Source organism: Portunus trituberculatus, unplaced genomic scaffold, assembly GCF_017591435.1.
Source record: "Portunus trituberculatus isolate SZX2019 unplaced genomic scaffold, ASM1759143v1 PGA_scaffold_202__28_contigs__length_962959, whole genome shotgun sequence".
Classification (NCBI taxonomy): Eukaryota; Metazoa; Arthropoda; class Malacostraca; order Decapoda; family Portunidae; genus Portunus; species Portunus trituberculatus.
In genome coordinates, this window is record NW_025541370.1 from 715,561 (window position 1) to 742,939 (window position 27,379).

General features: G+C 38.0%; 2 protein-coding genes across 3 annotated transcripts in view; one reads left to right on the forward strand and one right to left on the reverse strand.

The window, feature by feature from the left end:
- LOC123500301 (craniofacial development protein 2-like) overlaps nt 1–4,776 on the reverse strand; it is a 5,056-nt gene extending 280 nt beyond the window's left edge. The window contains exons 1-3 of the mRNA XM_045248987.1: nt 3,670–4,776; nt 2,499–2,817; nt 2,267–2,370 (exon numbers count right to left, since the gene is read on the reverse strand). Coding sequence (XP_045104922.1) covers nt 2,267–2,370; nt 2,499–2,817; nt 3,670–4,776 — 1,530 coding nt within the window. The remainder of the gene's footprint in view (nt 1–2,266; nt 2,371–2,498; nt 2,818–3,669) is intronic.
- A 5,384-nt stretch (nt 4,777–10,160) lies between these two features.
- On the forward strand, nt 10,161–27,105 carry LOC123500312. Of its 2 annotated transcripts, XM_045249009.1 has the most exons (7): nt 10,161–10,257; nt 15,995–16,039; nt 16,861–16,986; nt 17,173–17,408; nt 17,943–18,063; nt 25,054–25,174; nt 26,658–26,744. In XM_045249009.1, the coding sequence occupies exons 2-6, from the start codon at nt 16,010–16,012 to the stop codon at nt 25,171–25,173; spliced, it is 633 nt and encodes a 210-aa protein (XP_045104944.1). In that variant the 5' UTR covers nt 10,161–10,257; nt 15,995–16,009; the 3' UTR covers nt 25,174; nt 26,658–26,744. The 2 variants fall into 2 exon arrangements, with proteins under 2 accessions (XP_045104944.1, XP_045104946.1); XM_045249011.1 differs by lacking the exon at nt 25,054–25,174 and having other exon boundaries at nt 26,658–27,105.
- The last annotated feature ends 274 nt before the right edge of the window (nt 27,106–27,379 follow it).

The following is a 27,379-nucleotide window of genomic DNA, read 5'->3' on the forward strand; positions in this document are numbered from 1 at the left end:
GAGGAAAATAAATTCGCTTTATAAGACAAATAGTATTTATGGCACTATACCATAATAATGTAGACCAGTTTTACAGTAGTAGTTTTCTCTACAAGTGCCTTGGTCCTCACCACCCTGCCTGCCCCTATCTCACTCAGACCACTATTATTGTTGACTTCCTCCCTCATCCTCCTGCATCCTAGACTCAGCTTGGTAGCCAGAATTTTTATTTATTACTTTTACTGACGTCATTTTTCTGATCCATCTCACTGCAAAATACACTCAGTGGTTAGAGCGCTGGCTTCACAAGCCAGAGGACCGGGGTTGGATTCCCCGGCCGGGTGGAGATATTTGGGTGTGTCTCCTTTCACGTGTAGCCCCTGTTCACCTAGCAGTGAGTAGGTACGGGAAGTAAATCGAGGAGTTGTGACTTTGTTGTCCCGGTGTGTGGTGTGTGCCTGGTCTCAGGCCTATCCGAAGATCGGAAATAATGAGCTCTGAGCTCGTTCCGTAGGGTAACGTCTGGCTGTCTCGTCAAAGACTGCAGCAGATCAAACAAACAGTGAAACACACACACACACACACACTGCTCGCTATAGTCACGTCCTTAGTACGGTAAGGCTCACCATTAATAAATTTCCGCCGGTCACTAAAATTTTCGCAATTGAACGATTAGTCGCTACTCTCCTTCAGCAAGAGAAGGCTAGCGAACGTGGTGTGTATAATAAATAAGTTACAAGTTCTCTTCAGGAAGCTATTGCTGATGATGAGTCTCAAGACCACGGTATACACACACACACACACACACACACACACACACACACACACACACACACACACACACATAATAGGTTTCAACAAGTATTTACTAAAGAAACAATGTTTGTAAAGCCTCAGAATGTAGAAGGAAATGTATACATGGATGACATTAAGATACCTAAAAAGAAGTTATATAAAATGTTGGAGGAACTTAAAGATGATAAAGCGATGGGACCAGATGAAGTTTCAGGCAAATTATTGAAGGAATGTAGAGAAGAATTGATAGATCCATTATATGATATTGTAAGGTGCTCATTAGAAACCGGGGAAGTACCGGTAGAGTGGAAAAGAGCTGAAGTGGTGCCCATTTATAAGGGAGGCAGTAAAGAAGAGCCTCTTAACTATAGACCTGTGTCTTTAACAAGTGTGGTCGGTAAGATTTGTGAGAGGGTGATAAAGAAATATTGGATACGGTTCCTGGAGGATCATAAGTTATCATCGGATCATCAATTTGTCTTTAGGAAAGGGAGGTCATGTGTAACAAATCTACTGAGCTTTTATTCAAGAGTGGTTGACAAAATATAAGAGAGAGAGGGATGGATGGACGGTGTATATTTGGATTTAAAAAAAAGCTTTTGACAAGGTACCTCACATGAGACCGCTATGGAAATTAGAGATTTATGGAGGACTGAAGGGAAAAGTGTTCAAGTGGATGAAAAACTACTTGAGATGGAGGGAGATGAGAACGGTAATAAGGGATGCAAAGTCGGACTGGTTAGTGGTGGGGAGTGGAGTCCCACAAGGTTCAGTGCTGGCACCAATACTTTTCCTTGTCTATATTAATGATATGCCAGAGGGAGTAAACAGTTATATTAATTTGTTTGCGGATGATGCGAAGTTATGTAGGTATGTGAAGAGTGAAGAAGATTGTAAAATCTTACAGGCAGATCTGGATAGGATTTGGGAGTGGAGCAACAGGTGGGAGATGGAATTTAATCTGAGAAAAAGTCATGTAATGGAGATTGGGAAGAGTGAAAGACGGCCAAGAGGGTCATACAAGATTCTTCTTCTTCTTCTGCAGCTGCTCCCATGTTCATATGGGGTCGCTGTTCCTCACTAGTCTTCTCCACAAGGCTCTGTCCCCAAACTCCTCTCCACTCAATCCTCTCTCCCTCAGGTCCTCTCCAATACGATCCTTCCATCTTTTCTTTGGCCTGCCACGTCGTCTTCTTCCCTCCACTTCCATATCCAATATCCTTCTGCCGACATATCCTTCTTCTCGCCTTTTGATATGACCGAACCATCGCATTCTCCTTTCTTGTACTTTCTTTGTCACCTCCGTTACTTTGGCTGTTCCTCTTATAAAATTGTTTCTCACTTTATCCCTCCTTGTCACCCCAAGCATCCACCTTAACATTCTCATCTCAGCAACCTCCAACTTATTCTCCTGTGCTTTCTTTATTGGCCACGTCTCCGCACCATATAACATGGCAGGTCTAACCACCGATTTGAACACTTTTCCCTTTACTCTTGCACTAATTTTTCGGTCACAGAGCACTCCAGTTGTTCTTTTCCAATTCTTCCAGCCCGATTGGATACGGTGAATGATCTCTCCATCCAGGTTGCCGTCCGCTGATATATGAGAGCCCAAGTATCTGAACTCCTTCACACCCTTTAACTTCATATCTTGCATCCATACTTCACTCTCCTGTCGACCATTAAAATTCAGATACTCCGTCTTCTCCTGCTAATTCTCAAACCTCTCTCCTCCAATGCTCGTCGCCATCTCTCCAACTTTCTCTCCACACCATCTCTACTTTCATCCACCAAGACGATGTCATCCGCGAACAACATAGTCCACGGTGCCTCCTCCTTTATATTTTGAATACTGTCATCCATGAGTAGGTTGAACAGATATGGGCTCAGAGAAGATCCCTGGTGCAGGCCCACTCTCACACAGAACTCCTCTGTTGCTCCCACACTGCTCCTTACCCTCGTCCTTGAGCCTTCGTACATGTCCTGGATCACTCTCACATACTTCTCTGATGCTCCTTTTCTTCTCATACTAGCCCAAACTTCCTGGCGTGGTACTCTATCATAAGCTTTTTCCAAATCAATGAAAATAAGGTGTAACTCTCTTTGTTTCTCCCCATACTTCTCCAGCAGTTGTCTTAGCGCAAAGATTGCATCGGTAGTACTTCTCCCGGCATAAAACCAAATTGTTCTTCTCCCACCTGTGTTTCTCCCTTACTCTTCTCTCAATTATCCTTTCGTACAGCTTCATTGTATGCGACATTAATTTAATTCCTCTGTAATTTTACAGTCCTGTATGTCTCCTTTCTCTTTGTATATTGGGACAATATCGCTGCATCTCCATGCATTTGGGATTTTCTCCTTCTCATAGATCTTATTTACCAACCAACACAGCCACTCAAGCCCTTCCTCTTCTAAACTCTTCCACACCTCTACAGGTATGTTATCCGGCCCTGTTGCCTTCCCATCGTTCATCCTCCTCAAGGCTTGTTTGACTTCCTCCCTTGAAATTGCTGTTGTTCTCCTGTCATTTGGTTCCCCATCCTCCATCACTCCTCTTGGGTTTTCCTCATTCAAAAGTGTCTTGAAATATTCTTTCCATCGCTCTTTTATTTCATTGTCATCAATTAGAACTCTACCTTCCTTATTTTTAACCTGCTTGATATGCGTAAAATCCTTTGTTGACTTCTCTCTCTGTCTTGCTAGTGCAAATATCCTCTTCTCTGCTTCCCTGGTTTCTAATTTATCGTACATGCCTTCCCTTGCTCTAGCTTTCGCTTGTGCTACTGACCTCTTAGCTTCTTTATTTGCTTCTCTATAGGCTCTTTCTGTTTCTTCATTTCCCATTCTGTCATATGTTTTCTTTGCCTCCTTCTTTGCCTTAACTTTCTCTCTCACCTCATTATTCCACCACCAAGATTCCTTATCCTGCGGGGCGTCCTTGCCTGATGTTTTCCCAAATACTTCTTCCCCTATCTCAATTATGTGGCTGCTGCTTGTTGTCCACCATGTGTCTGGATCTTCAGCTTCTACCATACTGTCCAGCACTTTGGTTTTAAACTCCGCTTTCAACGCCTCATCCTTCAACCTCCACCATTTAATTCTTGATGTTCGTTGTTGTCTTCCCCTTCTTTCCTCTTTCATCTCGTAGTCTATCACGATCAGCCTGTGTTGAGGTGCGACACTCTCGCCATTGATAACCTTGAAATTCTTTATTTCCTTCAAGTTATTTCTCCTACACATTAAGAAATCAATCTGACTTTTTCTTCCTCCACTGCAATATGTCCAAATCTGATTTTCCTGTTTCTTATAAAAAGTATTCAAGATTGCCATGTCGAAAGCCACTGCAAAATCCACCACATTTTCACCTTCTTCATTTCTCTCTCCCACACCCCATCCACCATGTATTCTCTCAATAACATTTCTATTTCTTCCCACATGGCCATTCAGATCACCACCAAGGATGATTCTCTCTTCCTCTCCCATCCCTGTGATTTGTGCATCCATCTTTTCCCAAAAATCCTCTTTCTCCTCACTACTACAGCCGACTTGTGGTGCGTAGGCACTGATGATGTTAATTGTGTCTTTTCCATACATTAGCTTAATGCTCATTACTCTGTCACTGCACCTGTTTACATTTACAATGAGTTTCTTCCACTCAGCATCCAATACCACTCCCACACCTCCTCTTCCTTCCTTGTTTGCTCCACTGTAAAAGAGCTTGTACCCATCTCCCAGTTCTCTGGCCTTGTTACCTCGCCATCTAGTCTCCTGGACACAAAGGATGTTAATTTTTCTCCTCTTCATCACATCCGCTACTTCTCTACTCCTTCCCGTCATGCTCCCCACATTTAAGGAACCAAATCTTTGGGCTATCTTCTTTGGCCGTGCCCGCCCAGGACACGGTAGCCTTCTCCCACTTATCGCAGCAGTCAGGCGAGGCTCCTGCGCGTCGCATACAGGGGACGCCCTAGCTGTATTCTCATACTCTTGACTTCGCTCCATGGTTTTGGCACAGGTTTTTACAGCTGGATGCCCTTCCTACCGCTAACCCTCCCCATTTATCCGGGCTTGGGACCGGCACTGAGTTGAGCTGGCCTGCTCCCCCAGTGGCTGGGATAAATGTATTGCATGTTAGTCACATATAGTGTCTCCTTGTGAGGTACCAGTTCCTATCGACACTACCTCATAGAAACATACTAATATTAATTAAAAATTTTGTCTGCTCCACATATATAACACAATTTAAATTTAATAAACCAAGTCAATAAACCATGCATTTATTGTTACCCTTTCTGACTTTGCATTGTGGGTAAGGGGTACGTGATCAATACTGAAAGACTTCGAGGGGTACATAAGATTAAAAAGGTTGAGAACCCCTCATGTAGATGATATATAGATAGATAAAACAATCTTTTATCATATGTCTCCCTACCCGTTTCTGTCTACCATATGCAAGTTATCTAGCTATCTGTTATTCTAGCTAAGTAGTTATTAAACCTTAGGTGCATGATGTGTCCTTCTCAGGTCTACATTGTTTTTATTGTTACAGTGAAGATATTATCAGTTTTGTTTCAATCCATATTCCATGTTTTCATCTTATATATTATATATGTACATTGCGTCAAGTACCATTGTCTCATTATTCCTCTGAAAAAGATAAAAGTTTCTTTCCAGCTTTTACATTATAATATTTCAAATTACTAAAATTGGCAGTATATGGCATCGTAAGTGAAAGATGAGTACTCTTTAGAACACGGAATGTTATGTGTGTGTGTGTGTGTGTGTGTGTGTGTGTGTGTGTGTTATCTATCAACATTGTGGCGAGTGGGGACCCAATGAATAAACACTTGCAACCAGTGCTAGACACTGACCCTTACTTTGAAGAATCCTGCACGAGAGACCACATGGTGAGACATCTAGTACACAGCTCCTGGTATAGCGCCAAACACAGCTCTTCTCGCCTTTGAGGGTGTCGGAAAAGAATGAGCCGCGGTACATCATCAATTATCTTTAAATAACAAAGATATGCATTGCCTATGGCTTCTTCCTTTGATATTTCACCAATATAACATTTTCATGTCATTAGCACTTGTTTGTCACTTGATATCTCTATACAAGACAACCAGTATTTCCAATCATTCAATCCTTTTCTAGCAAACTTGAACTCCCTGCCTGAGTCTGTATTTCCCTCTTCCCATGACTTGAATTCATTCAAGAGGGAGGTTTCAAGACATTTATGCCAAATAGGGTAACTTTTCCTGTTTAAGGATCGATACCTCAGTGGGAATTCTTATCACCAATATTTTTGTTGTCACTGGTTGGTTATCCTTCTTACATAAAAAAAGAAAAAACTTTAAGTTATACTTAATCAGAGTAGATTCATAAGTTTTAATCTAACCCTAATCCAGAGTACAGTAATGTTTTCTTGAATTCCATTTTTCATAAGTCACTCCTCTCTTACCCCCGAAAATTGCTGCATTATCCTCAGGGATAATTCTTCCTCAGTTTGGGAACTAGTAAAACAGTCTTGTTGCTCAGCCCTTGGCCTAGGGCCATGTGCTTGTAGACGTCCTCCATCCCAAATTGACTCGTTAGCCTCACTCACTGGCCCTTTCAACCTTTCTCGACCTCCAATGTCGTACGTTACTACACTTTTCTTCTTGTACAAAGTCAATTGCAATGTAACGCCATATGTAACAATTGTTGTCTGTCGCCACTGTTTTTTTTATTAGTAATCATCATATTGATAGATGATTAAGATTTCTTATGTAAGAGAGCTAGGAAAACCAGCCAAGGACAACAAAAAAAGATTAAACAAAAGGCCCATTGAGATACCAGTCTTTGAACGGGGTCAAGAGAGTTGGCCAAAATAAAGAGGTAAATGCCTTAAAACCTCTCTCTTGAATAAGTAAAGGTCGTAGATGGAAATCTAGAAGCAGGAAGAGAGTTCCAGAGTTTACTAGGGAAAGGGATAAGTGATTATAAGTACTACTTAACTCTTGCGTTAGAGAGAGAGAGAGAGAGAGAGAGAGAGAGAGAGAGAGAGAGAGAGAGAGAGAGAGAGAGAGAGAGAGAGAGAGAGAGAGAGAGAGAGAGAGAGAGAGAGAGAGAGAGAGAGAGTATACTTTTGTATCCAGCTTTGGAACGAAAATTCGAACAGAGAAAGTAGGAGGAAACAGAAAAGGGCTACTGTCAGTTGCCTCAGACACCTAGCTGTGTTTTTTTTTTTTTTTTTTTTTATACTATGTGGGCTTTTCACGGGAATTTAGGGGCTAAAGGGGATACTTTTAAGGGTACCTCCTATCTCAAAGCCCATCCGCTAGGAAACTGTTGCCCTGAGTGAGGAAGCCCAACCTGCAACCTGCACTCAGACCGTGGACAGGATTCGAACCCGTGCACTTGGAGACCCCTCGGATCCCAAAGCACGTATGGTTCCACTGTACCACGGCTGTTTTAAAGAGGAAAAGAAGATGAGGTCTAGTAGAGGAGAGGTGGTGTTCTACAAATTGAAAATTAAATGTAAGACCTCGAATGTTACAGAAATCAATGAAGAATAAATTGAGAAGGGTGTTAAGACATTTATGGTCAGTAGCAGAAGACCAGCAGCTCCTACTTGGTGGCATTTATAGTATTCTCCTTAGGAGAGAACTCAGCGAGGTTGGTGTATAAGTCACCATATTAATTTTGAATCTTAAAAAGGGCGTGTATTATTAGGTGCATGTTAAGGAGGAGAATTGTCATTAGACTGCCCCCTTGAGTTGTGAGACACTAAGGGAAGCGTTCAGCGAGATCGCAGCTGGCTTTAATGATAAGTTCAGTCCACTGTTGACTAGCATAACCTAAACTAGTGCTTTTAGACCATGGTGGGAGTAAATTATCTTTTCGGCAGATGTCTATACGCATAAACAAAACAACAAAAAAGTGAACAAGGTAAAGACTATCAGCAGTTGCATAAACAAACACTAACAGATTAACTATTGTGAAATACCGTGAGACACACAGCAATAAGAAGCACCTGAAGTTGCGTGCGTCACACATTATCTCAATCTCACCAAGGATGAACTACTACGATGTTTCATATTGATAGCAATTATTTTTGTATTTTGTCTTTAGATTTTCCATTTTCTACATTCAGTCCTTATTATTGATAGTACGTTAATGTACATTGGACCGGAACTGGAAATATTAAGAATTTTCAAACTGAGTTAACAGCTTATCTTCTATCATTTCACCTCAATTATACTTGTACTACATAGTTTTGTTGTGATTGCTAACGAAGTCTGCAAGCATTTCTTGTAACCCCACATCTCATCTGCTAACACTTAATGGCTTTGGTGTTCTCTGATTATCATTGGTTTGGACTGACAGGCGACCATCCCGGATGTCATCTCAAGACAAGTTGTAAACAGTTTTGATGACATCAGTCATCAAAACCTAATTACGTCATGCAGTTGAACGTGTGGTGGATGACGTCCCTGGGCACAAGACAACTCATGATGATCGAGTTTTCACATGTATAATATATCCTCCACGTTTCCCCAGATTCCTATTCATTGATAATTCCAAAGGAAGGATGAAGTCAGCTGTATCCATAGGTCCAACGATTTTTCTCTAACTATCTTTCTTTCCAATGGTTCCTTTTCTATACGTTTATCTTCCTTGTTTCTTCCATCTTATATAAGATTTGATAGATTTACTTACCTTGCCTTCTCAACATCACATTTACTGCTTCAATATCATTATATTCTCTCTCTCTCTCTCTCTCTCTCTCTCTCTCTCTCTCTCTCTCTCACGGGTACTTTGTTCAGTTTATACGAGCATATATATATATATATATATATATATATATATATATATATATATATATATATATATATATATATATATATATATTTCTACTGGTCTCCTCGTCACTCACAGTAAATATGGTTAGTTTTAACCTCAGGGTTGTCTACTAGTTCTAATTTTCTTTTGAAAATATGTTTCAACAGACAATCATTTTAGGAACCAATCAACCAAGCTGTCATTCCTCAAATTTTCTTTAAAAGTATTATTTTTCCAAAGCGTGTTTTTCTGATAACGAATTAAATTCAAGGAGGTAGTAGACACCTGCTAAAACGATCATTTACTCCCAGCGAGGTCTAATGCACTCGTTCAGGGAGTGCTTTGAACTTATCATTAAAGTCAGCTGTGACCTTGCTAAACGTTTCTCTTTGTATCTCACAGCTCAATGGGACAGTCACAGTTGTCCTCTAAGGACAACTCTCCTCCTTCACGCAAAACATTTGCACCTAACAAATAACAACACACACACACACACACACACACACACACACACACACACACACACACACACACACACACACACCTTTCTTAAAAGTTTTAAATTAATATGGCGACTGCTATACATACGGCCTGCAGCCTCGGAATCCCCTTTCCTTTGGCAGACTGTTTTCAGCCTCTTTATTACCGAAATAATGTTGCATCTGTTCCTAACGTATACCATTTTTTTAATATCAGCTGTTCTTCTGATTTTACTAACTGCATGCTTCCCCTCCTCCATTGGTCTCGCTGCACAAGACTTTCTTCTTTTTCTGCTCTCTATTACGTGCCCTATCGCAAGATTTAACCAGTACTCTCAACCATTCATCTCTTTCTCTGGTAAAACTCTGGAACTCCCTGCCTGCTTCTGTATTTCCATCAGCATATGACCAGAGGAAGGTTTTAAGACATTTCTGCCCTTCTTTTGGCTAACCCTCTTGACTGGACTGGCATCTCAGTGGGACTTTTTGCATAAGCGTTTTTGTTGCTCTTGGCCATTTTTTTCCTCTTATATATATAAAAACAAAACAGTTTTCCTAGGTTTCTCAATGTACTTAAAAAAATTTCTTTTCAAAGATATGTCGAATCATTACTACATAATATGCAGTAATAATTTGATATTGTTCTCTATGCTAAGATAAAGAAGATCAAGAATTGTAGTAATAATCTTAAAAAATGTAGACTGCCGTTTTTCGCACTACCTTACTGAACTTTTTCTTGGAGTGTCACTTGCACCATTAACCAATAGTTATGTATCAATTGTAATATTATGTTGCTTCTATCATTATTCAATACAGTATAAGAATTAATAACATAGTAAAAACGCAAAGTGTTTCTTTCATTATCTCACCATCATAATATTGACGTTCAATATACTGTTAGTTAATAATAACATTATTATTTAGATTTAATCTCACAAGTTCTGCTCATATTCCAGTGACATTGAGTTTATGTTATGGCAGAAGTTCGTGGGAATGGCCAAAAAGGTAAATTCTTATTTGTGAACCCTTTCCGTTTCCTCCCACGCATGACAGATACCCTCGATAAAGGCTGGTATAAATAACTGCTAGCTGCTTGAAGAGATACTGTTCCTGCCGTCCCGACTGGCTTCACAACCCTCACAGAACAAGTCACCGAACACCCAACCTTGTGAAAGTTGAAGTGTGTGTGTGTGTGTGTGTGTGTGTGTGTGTCACAGTGTGTGTCTAATTCACTGTTTGACTGTTTTATCTGCTGCAGTCTCTGACGAGACAGCCAGACGTTACCCTACGGAACGAGCTCAGAGCTCATTGTTTCCGATCTTCGGATAGGCCTGAGACTAGGCACACACCACACACCGAGACAACAAGGTCACAACTCCTCGATTTACATCCCGTACCTACTCACTGCTAGGTAAACAGGGGCTAAAGGAGACACACCCAAATATCTCCACACGGCCAGGGAATCGAACCCCGATCATCTGGCTTGTGAAGCCAGCGCTCTAACCACTGAGCTACCGGGCCGTGTGTGTGTGTGTGTGTGTGTGTGTGTGTGTGTGTGTATTCACCTAGTTGTATTCACCTAGTTGTAATTTTACAGGGCCTGGGTATCATACTCGTGTGGCCCCGCCTCCATATCTACACACATCCAGCTTTCCTTTAAAACTATGCACAGTCCTCGCTGACACCACCTCCTCACTCAAACTATTCCACACCTCCACACATTGTGGGAAACAATATTTCTTCACATCCTTCAAGCATATTCCCTTGGCTATCTTTTTACTATGCGATCTCGTAGTTCTATTTAAATTTTCCTCTCTCAACATCATTTGTTCATTATCCACTTCATCCAAACCGTTCAACAGTTTATAAACCTGTATTAAATCTTCTCTTTCTCTTCTTGGTTCCAAGGTAAGCAAATTAATTTCTTTTAATCTCTCCTCATAGGTCATTTCTGCCAATTCCGGAACCATTTTTGTTGCCATTCTCTGTAATCTCTCCAACTTCCTTATATGCTTCTTTTTATAAGGGGACCAAACCACCCCAGCATATTCCAATCTTGGTCTAATTACCGTACTAATTAATTTCTTCATCATATCTTTATCCATATAATGAAAGGCTAATCCAATATTTCTAGTCAAATTATATGTTTCTCCAAACATCTTGTCAATATGAGCCTCAAACTGCCCATGGTCTTGTATTATCACTCCCAAATCCTTTTCCTTTTCCACCTTTTTCAACACTACTCCTTCACCCATCTTATATGACCCTCTTGGCCGTCTTCCACTCTTCCCCATCTCCATTACATGACTTTTGCTCAGATTAAATTCCATCTCCCACCTCTTGCTCCACTCCCAAATCCTATCCAGATCTGCCTGTAAAATTTCACAATCTTCTTCACTCTTCACACACCTACACAACTTCGCATCATCCGCAAACAAATTAATATAACTGTTTACTCCTCTGGCATATCATTAATATAGACAAGGAAAAGTATTGGTGCCAGCACTGAACCTTGTGGGACTCCACTCTCCACCACCAACCAGTCCGACTTTGCATCCCTTATTACCGTTCTCATCTCCCTCCATCTCAAGTAGTTTTCCATCCACTTTAACACTTTTCCTTCAGTCCTCCATAAATCTCTAATTTCCATAGCAGTCTCATGTGAGGTACCTTGTCAAAAGCTTTTTTAAATCCAAATATACACAGTCCATCCATCCCTCTCTCTTGTATTTTGTCAACCACTCTTGAATAAAAGCTCAGTAGATTTGTTACACATGACCTCCCTTTCCTAAAGCCAAATTGATGATCCGATAATAACTTATGATCCTCCAGGAACCGTATCCAATATTTCTTTATCACCCTCTCACAAATCTTACCGACCACACTTGTTAAAGACACAGGTCTATAGTTAAGAGGCTCTTCCTTACTGCCTCCCTTATAAATGGGCACCACTTCAGCTCTTTTCCACTCTACTGGTACTTCCCTGTTTCTAATGAGCACCTTATAATATCATATAATGGATCTATCAATTCTTCTCTACATTCCTTCAATAATTTGCCTGAAACTTCATCTGGTCCCATCGCTTTATCATCTTTAAGTTCCTCCAACATTTTATATAACTCCTTTTTAGGTATCTTAATGTCATCCATGTGCACATTTCCTTCTACATTCTGAGGCTTTACAAACATTGTTTCTTTAGTAAATACTTGTTGAAACCTATTATTTAGCAATTCCACGATATTCTTAGGGTCATCTACTATCCCTTGCTCTCCTTTTAATCTTTCAATGGACTCTCTCTTTTTAAGTTTACCATTTATGAACCTGTAAAACAATTTTGGATGTTCCTTACTCTTGTCTACAATATCTTTTCAAATTTTCTTTCTTCCTCCTCCTTACCCTCACATACTCATTTCTCGCCACTCTATAATTCTCCTTATTTAGTATATTCCTGCTCTTTTTCCATCTTTTCCAAGCCACATCTCTCTTTTCCTTAGCCTTAACACAAGTTGCATTAAACCAATCCTTTCTTCCTTCCTCTCTCGGTTTATACTTTGGTACAAATTTCATAACTCCTTCTTTATAATATTTCATAAAAATCTCATATTTTTTTGCACTTCTCTGATTTGTAACATCTCCTCCCAATCTAATGTTCTGAAATAATTTTTCAAACTTTCTGTGTCCATCTTTCTATAATTCAATCTACCACTCCTGTATGTCTCATCTCTCCTTCGCTGTGTTATTGCCATCTGCATTTCCATAACCACATGATCACTCTTCCCCAATGGACATTTATATTGTATATCCCACATAGGTACACTTCTCGTGTTAACACCAAATCCAGTCTAGCCGGTTCATCATCTCTATATCTAGTATTTTCTTTCACCCTCTGTTCCATCATATTTTCCATCATTAGATTAAGGAATCTCTCTCCCCATGCTTCCTCTCCAACACCACTTACTAGATTTTCCCAATCCACTTCTTTACAATTAAAATCTCCTACTAGTATCACCTTTCTTTTTCCAGTTAATACACTTTCCAAACTCTGTAAAGTATCCTTGATCATATTGTCGTATTCCCTTAATGTCCAAGAATTTGTTTTAGGAGGTACATAGGTCACCATGATTATTAATTCTTTTCCATCACTTTTTAACCTTATGCTTATCACTTCTGCGTTGTTCTTCCCATACCAAACCTTATCCACATTTATCTTTCTTCGTCATAATCATAACTCCTCCTCCACCTTTACCCTCTCTATCCTTTCTCCATATATTATATTTATTATCCAAATTTACCTTTGTTTTTCATGTAATTTTGTCTCAGTCAAACACACTATATCAGGCTTCTCCACCATCATATAGTCTTGCAATTCCAATCTACTTGACAGTATCCCATCTATATTAGTATACATTACGGTCCACCCACTGCTCCCTCTAGGGTTCCTCCGCATTCCTTCTTTCCACATACCATTTTCTGACTCTCTCTCCTATAACTCTCCCAAAAAACTTTTCTTTTTCCTCTTCAAACCGTTCATCATTTTTCCTTCTCGCCTCTTCCAACAATTCCTTATATCTTCTCCTCTCTTCTTCATTTCTATTCTTTCTCACAAACACCTCTTTACAACCTTCTATCTCTCTTAACTTTGATGTTCTATATAGGATATCCTCCGCAGATTGTTGTGACTTCAGTACTACTTTAATCGGTCTCCTTACTCCCTCCTTATACGGACCCAGTCTATGGATCTCTTCCACTTCTTCTTGTAGGTCTTTTTTTCATCATCATTTAGATTTTTGAACAGATCTCTTACCGTTTTAATTCTTCTTAATTCTCTTAGGCTTATATGTTATATTTTGTTCTTTCATCCCAAATATTAACACACTCTTCTTCTTTTCTGCTATTTCTCTTATCAATGTTTCCTTATTCTTCATAACATTAACCAGTTCCTTAGACCTTTCTTTTTTGTCTTCATTCAACTGATCTTTAATTATTTCTTGTAATCCAACCATCTCAGCTTCCCTAGACTCAGTCCATTGTGTTTTCTTCAGTTCCCACTCCCTTTTAAACCTCTCACTTTGCTCACTGATCATTTCCTTTACAACTTTCTCCATTTTCTCCTCCAACCGTCTCTTATATTTTTCAACCTCCACTCTCAAGTGTGCATTCTCATCCACCAATCGTTTTTCATTTTCCTTCAGTCTCTTGACTCTTTCCTTCAAAGCCTTGCGGAATTCTCTATCCTGCTCCTCCTCACTCCTCTGAACTTTTAATTCCTTCACCAACTCCCCAAATTTCTTCTGTGTGTGTGTGTGTGTGTGTGTGTGTGTATTTACCTAATTGTATTTACCTAATTGTAACATACGGGAAAGGAGCTATGCTCGTACTGTCCCGTCTCCATATCTACTAATGTCCAGCTTTTTCTTAAAATCATGAATATTCCTTGCGTTGACCACTTCCACGTCTAAACTATTCCATGCTTCCACCCTTCTATGAGGGAAGCTATATTTTTTCACATCTCTCCTATAAGTGGCCATTTTTAGTTTTTTCCCATGCCCTCTCGACGTGTGTGTGTGTGTGAGAGAGAGAGAGAGAGAGAGAGAGAGAGAGAGAGAGAGAGAGAGAGAGAGAGGTAATCAAAATAGGTATTTATATCACATACAAGGCTGAGTAATGAGAGCGCAAAATATCCGTGCAGCACACACTATTTTTACTTTTTTTTTCTTTTTGAGAGGGGAACGGGTATAAACCTTCATACAGCCAATCCCAGCTTTTCTTCTGTTATTTCTTTTTTTTTTAAGATGTAAATGTATATATATATATATATATATATATATATATATATATATATATATATATATATATATATATATTTCTAAGCCTTACGACATCCAGAGAGGAAACATTATGATCCATTTTTGCATCAGGAGACATCAACGTGTAGGACGGAGAAAAGAGCGTGCAGACGATCTTATACAGTAAAGCCCTTTATTTTTGTACTGTTATACGGTCCCTGGCAACTTCTCAAGACGCTGATAAAACTAGTTATAATGTCTGTTCAGTTAAAGGAAGAGTTTAAAAGTACATACTTTCCTGCCGGTCACTTATTTTGTTTGACCTCTGATATGGGTTTCCATGTGGATTACTGATGACTATTGCAACTTATAACATTATCATGCCTTAACTGTATATCTGTGAATCCGTGATAAGTACAATTGGTTAACGGTCGTTACGCCGTAAAGCATCTTGTGAGTGCGGCTGCCTTGTTAAGCCCATTCGAATAATCTTTTAACACACCAATATCCTATTACTTTTGCATCATATCTAATACATAAAAAACGTGTACTGTACCATATATAGTATACTGAGCGACCTGGCCAGCGTAGACCTCTGCTGTCTGTGTGTGATTAGATAATTACGTGCGCGTGATTTGTAAAGTAATAATGATAAAAGTGGGCTACATATACAAGACATTTGAGTAATTTGATAATACGCACGCTTATTTGATTTTCTTACTTATTTTTTTATAATAATAATAATAATGATAATAATAATAATAATAATAATAATAATAATTATTATTATATATATATATATATATATATATATATATATATATATATATATATATATATATATATATATATCCTTTCGAGATATATATGACAACTATCCTTTCGAGATATATATATATATATATATATATATATATATATATATATATATATATATATATATATATATATATATATATATATATATATATATATATATATATATATATATATATATATATATATATATATATATATATATATATATATATATATATATATATATATATATATATATATATATATATATATATATATATATATATATATATATTTATATTCATCTCAATTTTCACCATATAAATTTTTCAGATACGTTTAAACAAGATGTGGCGTACACTTCTTTTAGTGACTATGGTAAGTAATGTTATATGAGTTTCCGCTAACAGAAATTCTGAAAACTACTTTCACATTGAAAGACTTTGCATCTACGGTAGCTACCATGCAGTAGAATTTTAATGTTGAAGAATTAGATGACCTATTATCATTTGGTTGTTCCGTCATTGAAATTTTTCCGGGATACAAATGTAGAAATACTGTTGCACGATATCCATGCCTCGAGATATATATATATATATATATATATATATATATATATATATATATATATATATATATATATATATATATATATATATATATATTCGTGAATTGTAATATGCGTGGAAATGTGCTAAGCAGCAAATGCCACATGGCACTGTTGGAGAAGCAGGGGCTGTAAAGAAGGGGAGAGGGAGAGGAAGAGGGAGAGGCTAGCATGAAGAATATTGACAGCACAGAGAAAGGACACAAGTATATTGAGAGAAAAGGAAAGGGAGTCAGCGAAATCAGCAAGACAGGGAGCACGGGACAAGGGGAAAGAAGCTATGGGCCGCAAGACGAGGAGCCGCAAAAACGTGACACAAAAGATATGGAAATTTGTGAAGAAATTTGAAAAATACGAAATACAACGTAATTATATACATTTGACGGTACAGATAAATGCGAACAGAGTCGATACAATATTATGGTAATACCCAACTGCATTGAGGAACACCAAGGGGGCAGCTATATTGAAATAGGCGCATTCACGTTTTCGATTTTTTTTTTTTTAAGAAATTCCCATGTACTGACAAAGAAAAAAAATTAAGTACATTATTTTATCTATCTATCTATTACTTTTTATATGACCCAATAAGGTGGTAGGCGCATGTCATGGGCATGGTCGCCTAATGGATCCTGTTTCGAGAGCTTCAGCCTGGCGCTTGGGCTGGCCAACACCCATCGATTACAACGATAACGAAGGATTCTGCGGAGGATTCAATGTAAGTAGGAATTCCCAATAATAATAATATTGTTAATTGACCTTTTTTTCAAAAGATATAGTTAAAAAAAATTATTACGCTTGTTTACCCTTCTATCGGCTCTGTAAGGAGACTGGCAACGGAGTGAGCTTTTTTCTTTGTATTTTTGTTTGATCTTAAATAAATGAATAAATAAATTGTCCTCAGCACCAGTATGAAGTTAACGGCGGTAAATGTGGTATTTGTGGTGATTCATGGGAAGAGGATCCTCGTCCCCACGAAGCTCCTAATGGTCTCTACGCCACGGGCACCATCACAAAGCAATACACCCAAGGTCAAGTCTTCACGCTCGCTGCAAACATCACCACTAACCATCGCGGTCACTTCGAGGTGCGCATCTGTCCTGATCCCAAGGTGGAAGCTACAGAGGAATGCCTTCACCAGTACGTTTAATAACAAAACTATTCCACCTTCACTGTTTCATTTAAAAACATAAACAAACATTATATAATAATGAAAAAAGAAAAAGAAAAACAACACTAATCAAGATGATGATGATAATAATAATAATAGTAATATATTTTTTTAATAATAATATAAAGATGATAATAATGATAATAACAAAAGTAAAACCAAGAACAACAAGAATAACAATAACAATAATAATAATAATAATAATAATAATAATTATAATAATAATAATAGTAACAACAATAATAAAGATGATAATAATAATAATGATGATGATAATAATAATAATAATAATAATAATAATAATAATAATAATAATAATAATAATAATAATGAATATATATATATATATATATATATATATATATATATATATATATATATATATATATATATATATATATATAAACATAATGATGATGATGATGAAGATGATAATAATAATAATAATATAATAATAATAATAATAACAATAATAATAACAAATATCTATTTCACTCAATCAGACACCCACTGCTGTTTGCCGATGGTTCAGGTTACAAATACACTATCGGCCTCCATAATGGAATGCACAATGTAGACCTTGTACTCCCTCCAGATGTTGTCTGTGACCACTGTGTACTTCAGGTACGTGAAGCACGCATGTTTAGCTCTGAAGTGCAAGTTCTTTTATATATATATATATATATATATATATATATATATATATATATATATATATATATATATATATATATATATATATATAAGAAAAGAGGGAAGATGCAGGAGACCGCCAGGCCTATACGAGGCAGTCCCTGTGTGCTTAAGCTATCTAATTACATCTATCATCCCCATTCATGAACTTATCTAACCTTCTTTTAATGCTCCCTATTGACTCAGCCCTGACTATATGACCACTGAGACCACTCCACTCATCAACCACTCTGTTTGAAAACCAGTTTCTTCCCATTTTTTTCCTAAACCTGAATTGTTCAAGTTTAAACCCATTATTTCTGGTTCTGTCCCCGCTACTCATCCTAAGAACTTCGTTCATGTCTCTTTTGTTAAAATCCTTATACCACTTAAATACTTCTATCAGGTCTCCTCTTAACCTACGTCTCTCTAGGCAATGCAAATTGAGTTTTTATAGTCTCTCTTCGTAGGAATATCCCTCATCCCCTGTGTCTTTTTAGTTATCCTCCTTTGCACTGACTCCAACAGAGCTTTGTCCTTTCTGAATATATATATATATATATATATATATATATATATATATATATATATATATATATATATATATATATATATATATAACCATCAACCAGGATATCGCATTTTATTGCTATCACGCACCCATGAAAAGCTGCGAAAATTTCATTATCGCGACCTCAAATGCCTGCTATCGCGCGCCCAGCCATGACGTCATGGAATATCTGGAATATCTGAGCGCTATCGCGTTTTCGGCTATGGCACGGCTATTTCGGCCCCAATTGGGCGCGATAGCCGAGGGTTAAGTGTGTGTGTGTGTGAGCAACTTCAGCATTGTTCAGTTTTTGCTGAGCTTTCTCTATTTGTCTTATTAATTCTTTGTTTTGAGCAGTAAGAGCACCGATGAGCTGTCCAAAAGTAGAGTTGTTTGCAACGTTTCGTTCCTTTTCATGGAACATCTTCAGGCAGAATGAGTGGGAGTAGTGATCGTGGTGATATTTATACCCCGTTTCAGTAGATGGCGTGCTGCAACCTGATTGGTTGATTCAGTGCGTCCTGGCGGCGTGTGTCCCATGGTATCAAGCCGTGTAGGTCTTCTTTTTTGTGTGGATAATATCTGTAGGTCTTGTGTTTGTAGATTCATGGCTGGTCTATCTTGTGCTATGTATAGTGATTCCAAGAAGAGTACCTTCCTTTCACGGTCGATGATAGTGGTGTTATTTTCCAGATGTTTCCTTGTAGCGGTAGTTTTATGTGATGTGTTGTAGTGGTTCTTGATTGTTCCGTTCTGTAGGTGGCAGGTGAGTCTCCTTGACAATGTTGTCCTTGTCATCCCAATATATGTTTGAGGTCCACAGTCCTTAATTTTGCAGGCGTGTTTGTAGATGACATGATCTTCTTGTAAAGGAGTTTTCTTCATGGTGGTTTTGTTTTTTTTATCAGCAGCTGTGACGTTTTCTTGGTGTTGTAGTATATGATGAGTGATATGCAGTCTTCTTCGTTCGTGGCGAGTGGACGTGTTGTGTGTGCGCTCCGTTTTTTGGCTGTGGTTTTTATAGTTAGCGAGTGGTGTTTGTGCTTGGTGTCTGTGTGTGGTGCTTTTGAGTGTTAGTGAAGTGAAAGTGTGTACTGCAAGTGTTAGATTAGAGTGAAACAGTGGTTAGAATCAGTGTTTGTGAGTTAAAAAGTATTTTGGTAGAGCGAGGAGACTAGGCTTGTAACTGTCAAGTTGACCTTGAAAGAGGATTAGTTGACCTCACTTAGGCCCCCCCTCCACCGCGGTTCCCCCACCCCGCCGTCACCAAGTATTTTTATTTGTTTGTGAGTTAACAGATTGTAAATTAGTATGGCGGTAGCTACTGAGGTATATCAGAGTGTGATTGAGTGCGTGAAAGAGAGTGTTGAGATGGGATTGGGAGAGTTTGTTGTGTGTGAGATGTGTGGGCATGACAGGAAGGTCGTTGACTTTTCTGAGTGTATGGTGTGTAGGCTCAAGAGCGAGAATTTAGTTCTTTCTCTTGAGCACCGAGAATTACGAGAGGAAATGAGAAAGCTAAGTGAGGGGAAAAGTGCGAACGAAGTTCTCATCTTTGAGTTGAAGGAGGAGGTTAAGAGGCTTGGGAGGCAGTGGAAAAAATTAGGCAGGAGATCAGTGTTAGGCCGAAGGTTGGACCTTCTGAGGGCGACAGGGTGGCTTGGCCTCTGTCGGGAAGAGCAGAGTGGGGAAGAGGGAGCAGGCGAGCCAGACTGGGAAAGATAGTAGTCAGGATGGGCAGAGATGGCAGGTTGCGAGGGAAGGAAAGCGGAGGCAGTTAGGGAGGATAGGACTAAACCTGTTGAGTGTGAAAATAGGTTCGGTTTGTTGGAGGGGAGGGGAGTGAGTGAGTGAGAGGAGTGAATGAAGTGGTTGTGGTGAGTGAAAGGAGAAAGAAGGGGTAGAGGAGAGGAGGAGGATGGTTGTGCCTAGCACACCTCAGGTGTGTGTGGTGGGTGACTCTCAGGTTAGGTATTTAGATAGCACTTTCTGTGGGAAAGACAGGGATAGGAGGACGAACGTGTGTATGCCTGGTGCAGGTGTGAAGGCAGTGAGTGAGGAGGTGCAGAAGAGGGTTGGGGGATGGAGAGGAGGGTGTAGTAGTTTTGCACGTAGGTGGGAACGATGTCAGAGCAGGTGGGTCGGAGGAGTTAGTGGCAAGATTTCGGGAAATGTTAGGCAAGATAAGGGAGAGTGGTAGGAGGTGTGTAGTGTCAGGAATCTTGCCTCGTGTGTATGTTAGCAGGGAATGGTTGTCTAGAGCCATTGGTGTGAATGATCGGGTAAAAGGGATGTGTAAGGATGTGGGTGTCAGCTTTGTGGATGTATGGGATAGGTTCTATGGGCGAAGGATTTGTATGCTAGGGATGGTGTGCATCTGAGTAGGAAGGGTGTGGATGTGCTGAGTGGATGTCTGGAGGGGAGTTGGGATGGAGTGTAGGGGTGAGGTAGCAAATGCATTCCAGAAGAAAGATGCTAGACATAAATTAGATAGGATAAACAGAGATAGTGAAAAGATTAGGAAAGATTTCCAGGTGCAAATAGGAGAGAATAAGATTAGGATTCCAAATAAGGAGACAGCATCTAGGAAGGTAGCAGGACTTAAATGTTTTTATGTAAATGCCAGGAGTCTTAGGAACAAGAAGGACGAGTTATCTAGTTATATAGTTGAGGAGGACTTAGATGTTGTATGTGTCACAGAGGCATGGGTAAATGAGGAAAAGTTTAGGAAAATAGGAAAGAATATGAAGTAGATGGATACATTATGTATTTACACCAGAGAATTGGTAGGATAGGTGGAGGAGTAGTTATTTATGTAAAAATCCTTCATTTCCAGTCAGGTTAATGGTATTAAGGTAGATAACAGAGTAGAGTCCTTATGGCTGGATGTTAGAGTAAACAAAAGTAAGGTTATTAGAGTAGGAGCTTTTTATAGACCACCTAACCAGTCAGCAGATGTAGACAACCTTATGGTAGATGAGATAAATAGGGGTGTACTAGTCAGACAATTATCTTAGGGATTTTAATCTTAAGTCAGTAAACTGGGAGAGGATGGTAGGAGATGCTAGTGAAAATAAGTTTATGGAAAGTTTTCAGGATAACTATTTAGTGCAGATGGTAGATAAACCTACTAGGGGGAGGAAGGTTTTAGACATAGTACTAACAAATATTGAGCATTGTTTAAAGGAAGTTGAGGTAGGAGAGACTTTAGCAAACAGTGACCATCATATAATTAGATTTATCATTAATTCCAGTAGGGATAATATAGTGAATAAGACTAGAGTCCCAAACTATCAGAAAGGCAATTATGGTAGGTTACGTCAGTTATTAGGAGAGGTAAACTGGGAAGATAGTTTTGGAAATAAAACTGCACAGGAGATGTGGGATATTTTTAAGGTTGTAGTAAAGGGTATAGTGATGCAGTGTATCCCTTACAAAGATATAAGGCAGAGAAACAGGAAGCCATTATGGTGGACTCATGAGATAGGTAGCCAGATCAGAGAGAAGAAGAGGGCATACAGAGAGTTGCAGAAAAGTGGGAAGATGTAGATTTGATTAGGTACAGACAGGTCAGAGATGATTTGAGTAAGGTTATAAAAAAAGTAAAAGGCAGGCAGAGATAAAACTAGCTAGAGCTGGGAGTAAAGATCCCAAAAATTATATAGTTATTACAAGGTCAGTGATAAAAGAAATAAGGATAGGATTGGACCACTCAGAAAAGATGGTGTAGTAGTGGATCAAAATGAAGACATAGTAGAATTATTGAATGAACAATTTTCTTCAGTATTTACTAGGAAAGAATAGGAAATCCTGTTACAAACAGTGCGACGAGTAGTTTAAGAGCTTTAGAAAATATTGATATAAAACCGGGAATTATTAGGAAATTTATTCTTGAACTAGACGATAGGAAAGCTAGTGGTCCTGATGAGCTACATGCCAGAGTACTTAGGGAGGGTGTAGACAGTATTTCTGAAGCACTTAAGTTAATCTTTGAAAGATCACTTAGGTTTGCTGAGATACCTCAGGACTGGAAGTTAGCTAATGTTACTCCAATATTTAAAAAGGTAGGAAGGATGATGCGAATAATTATAGACCGATCAGTTTAACTAGTATAGTATGTAAGATACTAGAGAAAATCATTAAGGGTAGTATTTGGGAGCATTTAAATGAGAATAGATTAATTAGAGATACCCAACATGGCTTTAGATCAGGGAGGTCCTGTCTTACAAATTTGCTCGATATCTTAGAATATATTACCAAGGAGTTAGATGATGGAAATAGCATAGATGTTATATATCTAGATTTTAGCAAGGCGTTTGATAAGGTACCGCATAGGAGGCTAGTGTACAAATTGAGACTACATGGGATAGGGGGTAGGTTAGTTGATTGGATTAGTGAATGGCTTTCTGATAGGAAACAGAGAGTAGTATTAAATGGGGCAATGTCTGAGTGGAAGGAAGTGGTTAGTGGGGTACCCCAAGGATCAGTGCTAGGACCTCTTCTTTTCTTGGTGTACATTAACGATTTAGATATAGGAATTAGTAGCAAAGTATCAAAGTTTGCAGATGATACTAAGATAGCATGTGCAGTACAGGGTGAAAAGGACAATTACAGAATACAACGAGACCTGGACAGGCTGATAGCATGGGCAGACAGGTGGCAGATGGAGTTTAATTCTAAAAGTGTCAGGTTATGCATTTAGGTAAAGACAACACAAACTTTAACTATGAGATGGAGGGATGTTGGCTAGAGGCAGTAGAGGAAGGAAAGGATTTAGGAGTAGTGATAGACAGGACTATGAAATTTTCAAAGCAATGTTTAGAAGCAAGAAATAGGGCAAATAGGATCCTGGGTTTTATAAATAGAAATGTTAGTTATAAAAGTAAGGAAGTGGTGCGTAGCTTATATAATTCCTATGTTAGGCCCCATTTAGAGTATTGCATACAGGCCTGGTCACCCCACTATAGGCAGGATATCAACATGTTAGAAGCAGTTCAGAGAAGAGCAACTAGGATGATACCAGCATTAAAGCGCCTGGAGTATAGAGATAGATTAAAGGAATTAAACATGTTTTCATTTGAGAGGAGATGTATAAGAGGGATATGATAGAGTTATTTAAAATGTTCTCAGATACAAACTACATAGATGTGAGATCTTTCTTTACCTTAGAGGAGGGAAGTAGGACTAGAAATCATGGCAGGAAGATTAGAAAGCAAGGCTGCAGGTTAGATATAAGAAAATATTTCTTTAGTCATAGGGTGGTAGACTTCTGGAATGCATTGCCAGAGACGGTTGTAAATAGCACTAGTTTGACAATGTTTAAAAACAGATTAGATAAGCACTTAAATTTATTAGATTTATAATTATGTATAGCGCTGCATGATAGTTTTATAAGAAATTTACTATAGTTAAACAAGACATGATCCCCATGTATGGGGATTACAGATTGTAGAGGAATTCGCTGCAGGACTTAGCCCTGTTAATGGGACAAATATTTAGAATTAGTATATAATGTATTGTGTACTTGTAAGTGTATCTTTAAGTACTGATGACGAGGTCGCTGTGCGACTGATACAGGATAACCTAGATGGGCCCTGGTGGCCCTTTGTTATCCTATTATTTATGTTATATTATGTTATGTTATATGTTATGTTATGTGCTCGTCTGTCTTGTACTCTGTAGACATGATGTTTTTGTAGTAGAGTAGTATTTTGTTTTTCTTTTCTGGATCGTCTTTCTTGTACCATTTATCTATGGCATTCTTGATGGCTGTGTTGACTTCAATATCATCTGCAAACAACAGTATATATATATATATATATATATATATATATATATATATATATATATATATATATATATATATATATATATATATATATATATATATATATATATATATATATATATATATATATATATATATATATATATATATATATATATATATATATATATATATATATATATATATATATATATATATATATATATATATATATATATATATATATATATACTATATGATTCTGTTCCAAAAGCTGATGTAGGTTACTATATATTCTTTGCACAACAATGCTTGATAAACTAGCATTTTATTTTTACTTATTTTTTTATTTATTTTCATGATACTTAAAAATCATAAATAGGTATGTCACACAATATACATTGAATTAACTTCATCTTACAGATTCCATTTGTAATGCTACAAAATTGTGAAGTTCTTTACTGCATTCTCAAATACATAAATACTTAACTGACCTTTGTTAATACTCTATTGCAAACATGTTGACCTACAAAGATTTATTATTTGTTTTAGAGAATTATCATGTATAAGACATAGTGCTATAGAATCAGAGCACCTCTTCTCACCATCTGTGTGACTTTGACAGTGGAGGTATGTAGGTGGCAACAATTGGGGCTACTGTGAAGATGGCACTGGTGCCTTGGGATGTGGTCCTCAGGAGGAGTTTCGTGCATGTGCAGATATTGCCATTCTTCCTTCCTACTAAGGTGATCAAACACACACACACACACACACACACACACACACACAGTGTGTTAGGTTAGGTTAGGTTAGGTTAGGTTAAAGATATGAAGTCCAAGTGGAGAACAGTAGACAGCGGAGTGCCACAGGGGTCAGTATTGGCACCAATACTTTTTCTCGTATATATAAATGACATGCCAGAGGGAGTGAACAGCTACATAAATCTGTTTGCGGACGATGTGAAACTGTGCAGAGTCATTAAACAAAAAGAGGATTGTGAAATACTACAGGAAGACTTAAACAAGATCTGGAAATGGAGCAAAAAATGGGAGATGGAATTCAATGTGGACAAAAGCCATGTCATGGAAATGGGAAAAGTGAAAGACGACCAGTGGGAATCTATAAGATGGGAGATGGAGTAGAACTAGAAAAAGTAAAAAGGAAAAGGACTTGGGAGTGACAATGGAAGAAAATAATCAACCGGTTAGCCATATTGATAGAATTTTCAGAGAGACGATAATTTGCTAAGGAATATTGGAGTAGCATTTCACTATATGGACAAGGAAATGATGAAGAAATTGATAAGTACTAAAATAAGACCTAGATTGGAATATGCAGGAGTTGTGTGGACTCCCCATAAAAGAAACACATAAGAAAATTAGAGAGACTACAAAAATGGCTACAAGAATGGTTCCAGAATTTAAAGGATGGCATATGAGGAGAGACTAAAGGCAATGGATCTACCAACCTTGGAGCAGAGAAGAGAGAGGGATCTGATACAAGTTTATAAATTGATTAACGAATGGATGAAGTGGATAATGAGAAACTGATCCTGAGAGAAGAATATGACTTTAGAAGCACAAGATCGCATAGTAAGAAACTAAGGAAGGGACGATGTCTGAGAGATGTTAAAAATTTAGTTTCCAAAAGATGTGTTGAAACTTGGAACAGTTTGAGTGAGGAAGTGGTATCAGCAAAGAGTGTACATAGTTTTAAAGAAAAATTGGATAAGTGTAGATATGGAGACGGGACCACACGAGCATAAAGCCCAGGCCCTGTAAAACTACAACTAGGTAAATACAACTAGGTAAATACACGGCCCAGTAGCTCAGTGGTTAGAGCGCTGGCTTCACAAGCCAGATGACCGGGATTCGATTCCCTGGCCGGGTGGAGATATTTAGGTGTGTCTCCTTTCACGTGTAGCCCCTGTTCACCTAGCAGTGAGTAGGTACGGGATGTAAATCGAGGAGTTGTGACCTTGTTGTCCCAGTGTGTGGTGTGTGCCTGGTCTCAGACCTATCCCAAGATCGGAAATAATGAGCTCTGAGCTCGTTCCGTAGGGTAACGTCTGGCTGTCTTGTCAGAGACTGCAGCAGATCAAACAGTGAATTACACACACACACTTATTACTAATTTGCTTTATACATGAAAAAATAAAATAAAATAAATAAATAAATAAACAAAAAAATGTGGATTGAGATGAAATTACATTTTTCTCCATCTTTCCAGGAGGCACTTTATGGTCTAACATGACAGCAGTTCAGTGACTGCCTAACCAATAAATCACAAGATTAACCACTTGAAAATGCTTCACAACAAAGAAGCAAAATATTAAGAACTCTGGACAGCTGCGGGAAGCTGGAAACTGGTTCCTGGAACAGACATGTGGTATTCCAAAAACTGCATTCATGTTGAGCAGTGTCCTGTCTCAGTGTAAAGGTATTATGTAGGTGTCTAATCCTAAGAGAGAGGCAATATAAATATCCCTTTCAATTATTATTTCCATTGTTACAGGACTCTCAAATAATGCATCCTAACTGAGTAAATCACTTGGTCATATTGCAGAAGTCTTGGTCATACTATGTATACACAGTGTGTCCATTAATCTAAACTTACATCAGGATGATACCTTGAGTGTTAATACTCCTGTAATTTGAATAAAATGTTAATTTTTCAACATTCTTCTTTGTATCTGCCATCCAAGGAATATAATTCATGCCCAAGTATCCAACTACTATATCAGTACTTACACACTATAAAACTGATTGCACACCAAAAAAAATCCATCTCCCTCCATTCTGTTACCTTGTGACAAATAATGTAATAATTGATACATATACTATGCATATGTATGCTCATTAATAAATAATATATATATATATATATATATATATATATATATATATATATATATATATATATATATATATATATATATATATATAATGGAT

Bases quoted from the DNA above. Each gene is read 5' to 3' on its own strand.
- LOC123500312 (XM_045249009.1), top strand. From the start codon at position 16,010: ATGTGGCGTACACTTCTTTTAGTGACTATG. The intron at 17,409-17,942 runs GTACGTTTAATA...TCACTCAATCAG, and splicing joins ACAGAGGAATGCCTTCACCA to ACACCCACTGCTGTTTGCCG. The intron at 18,064-25,053 runs GTACGTGAAGCA...TGACTTTGACAG, and splicing joins GTGACCACTGTGTACTTCAG to TGGAGGTATGTAGGTGGCAA.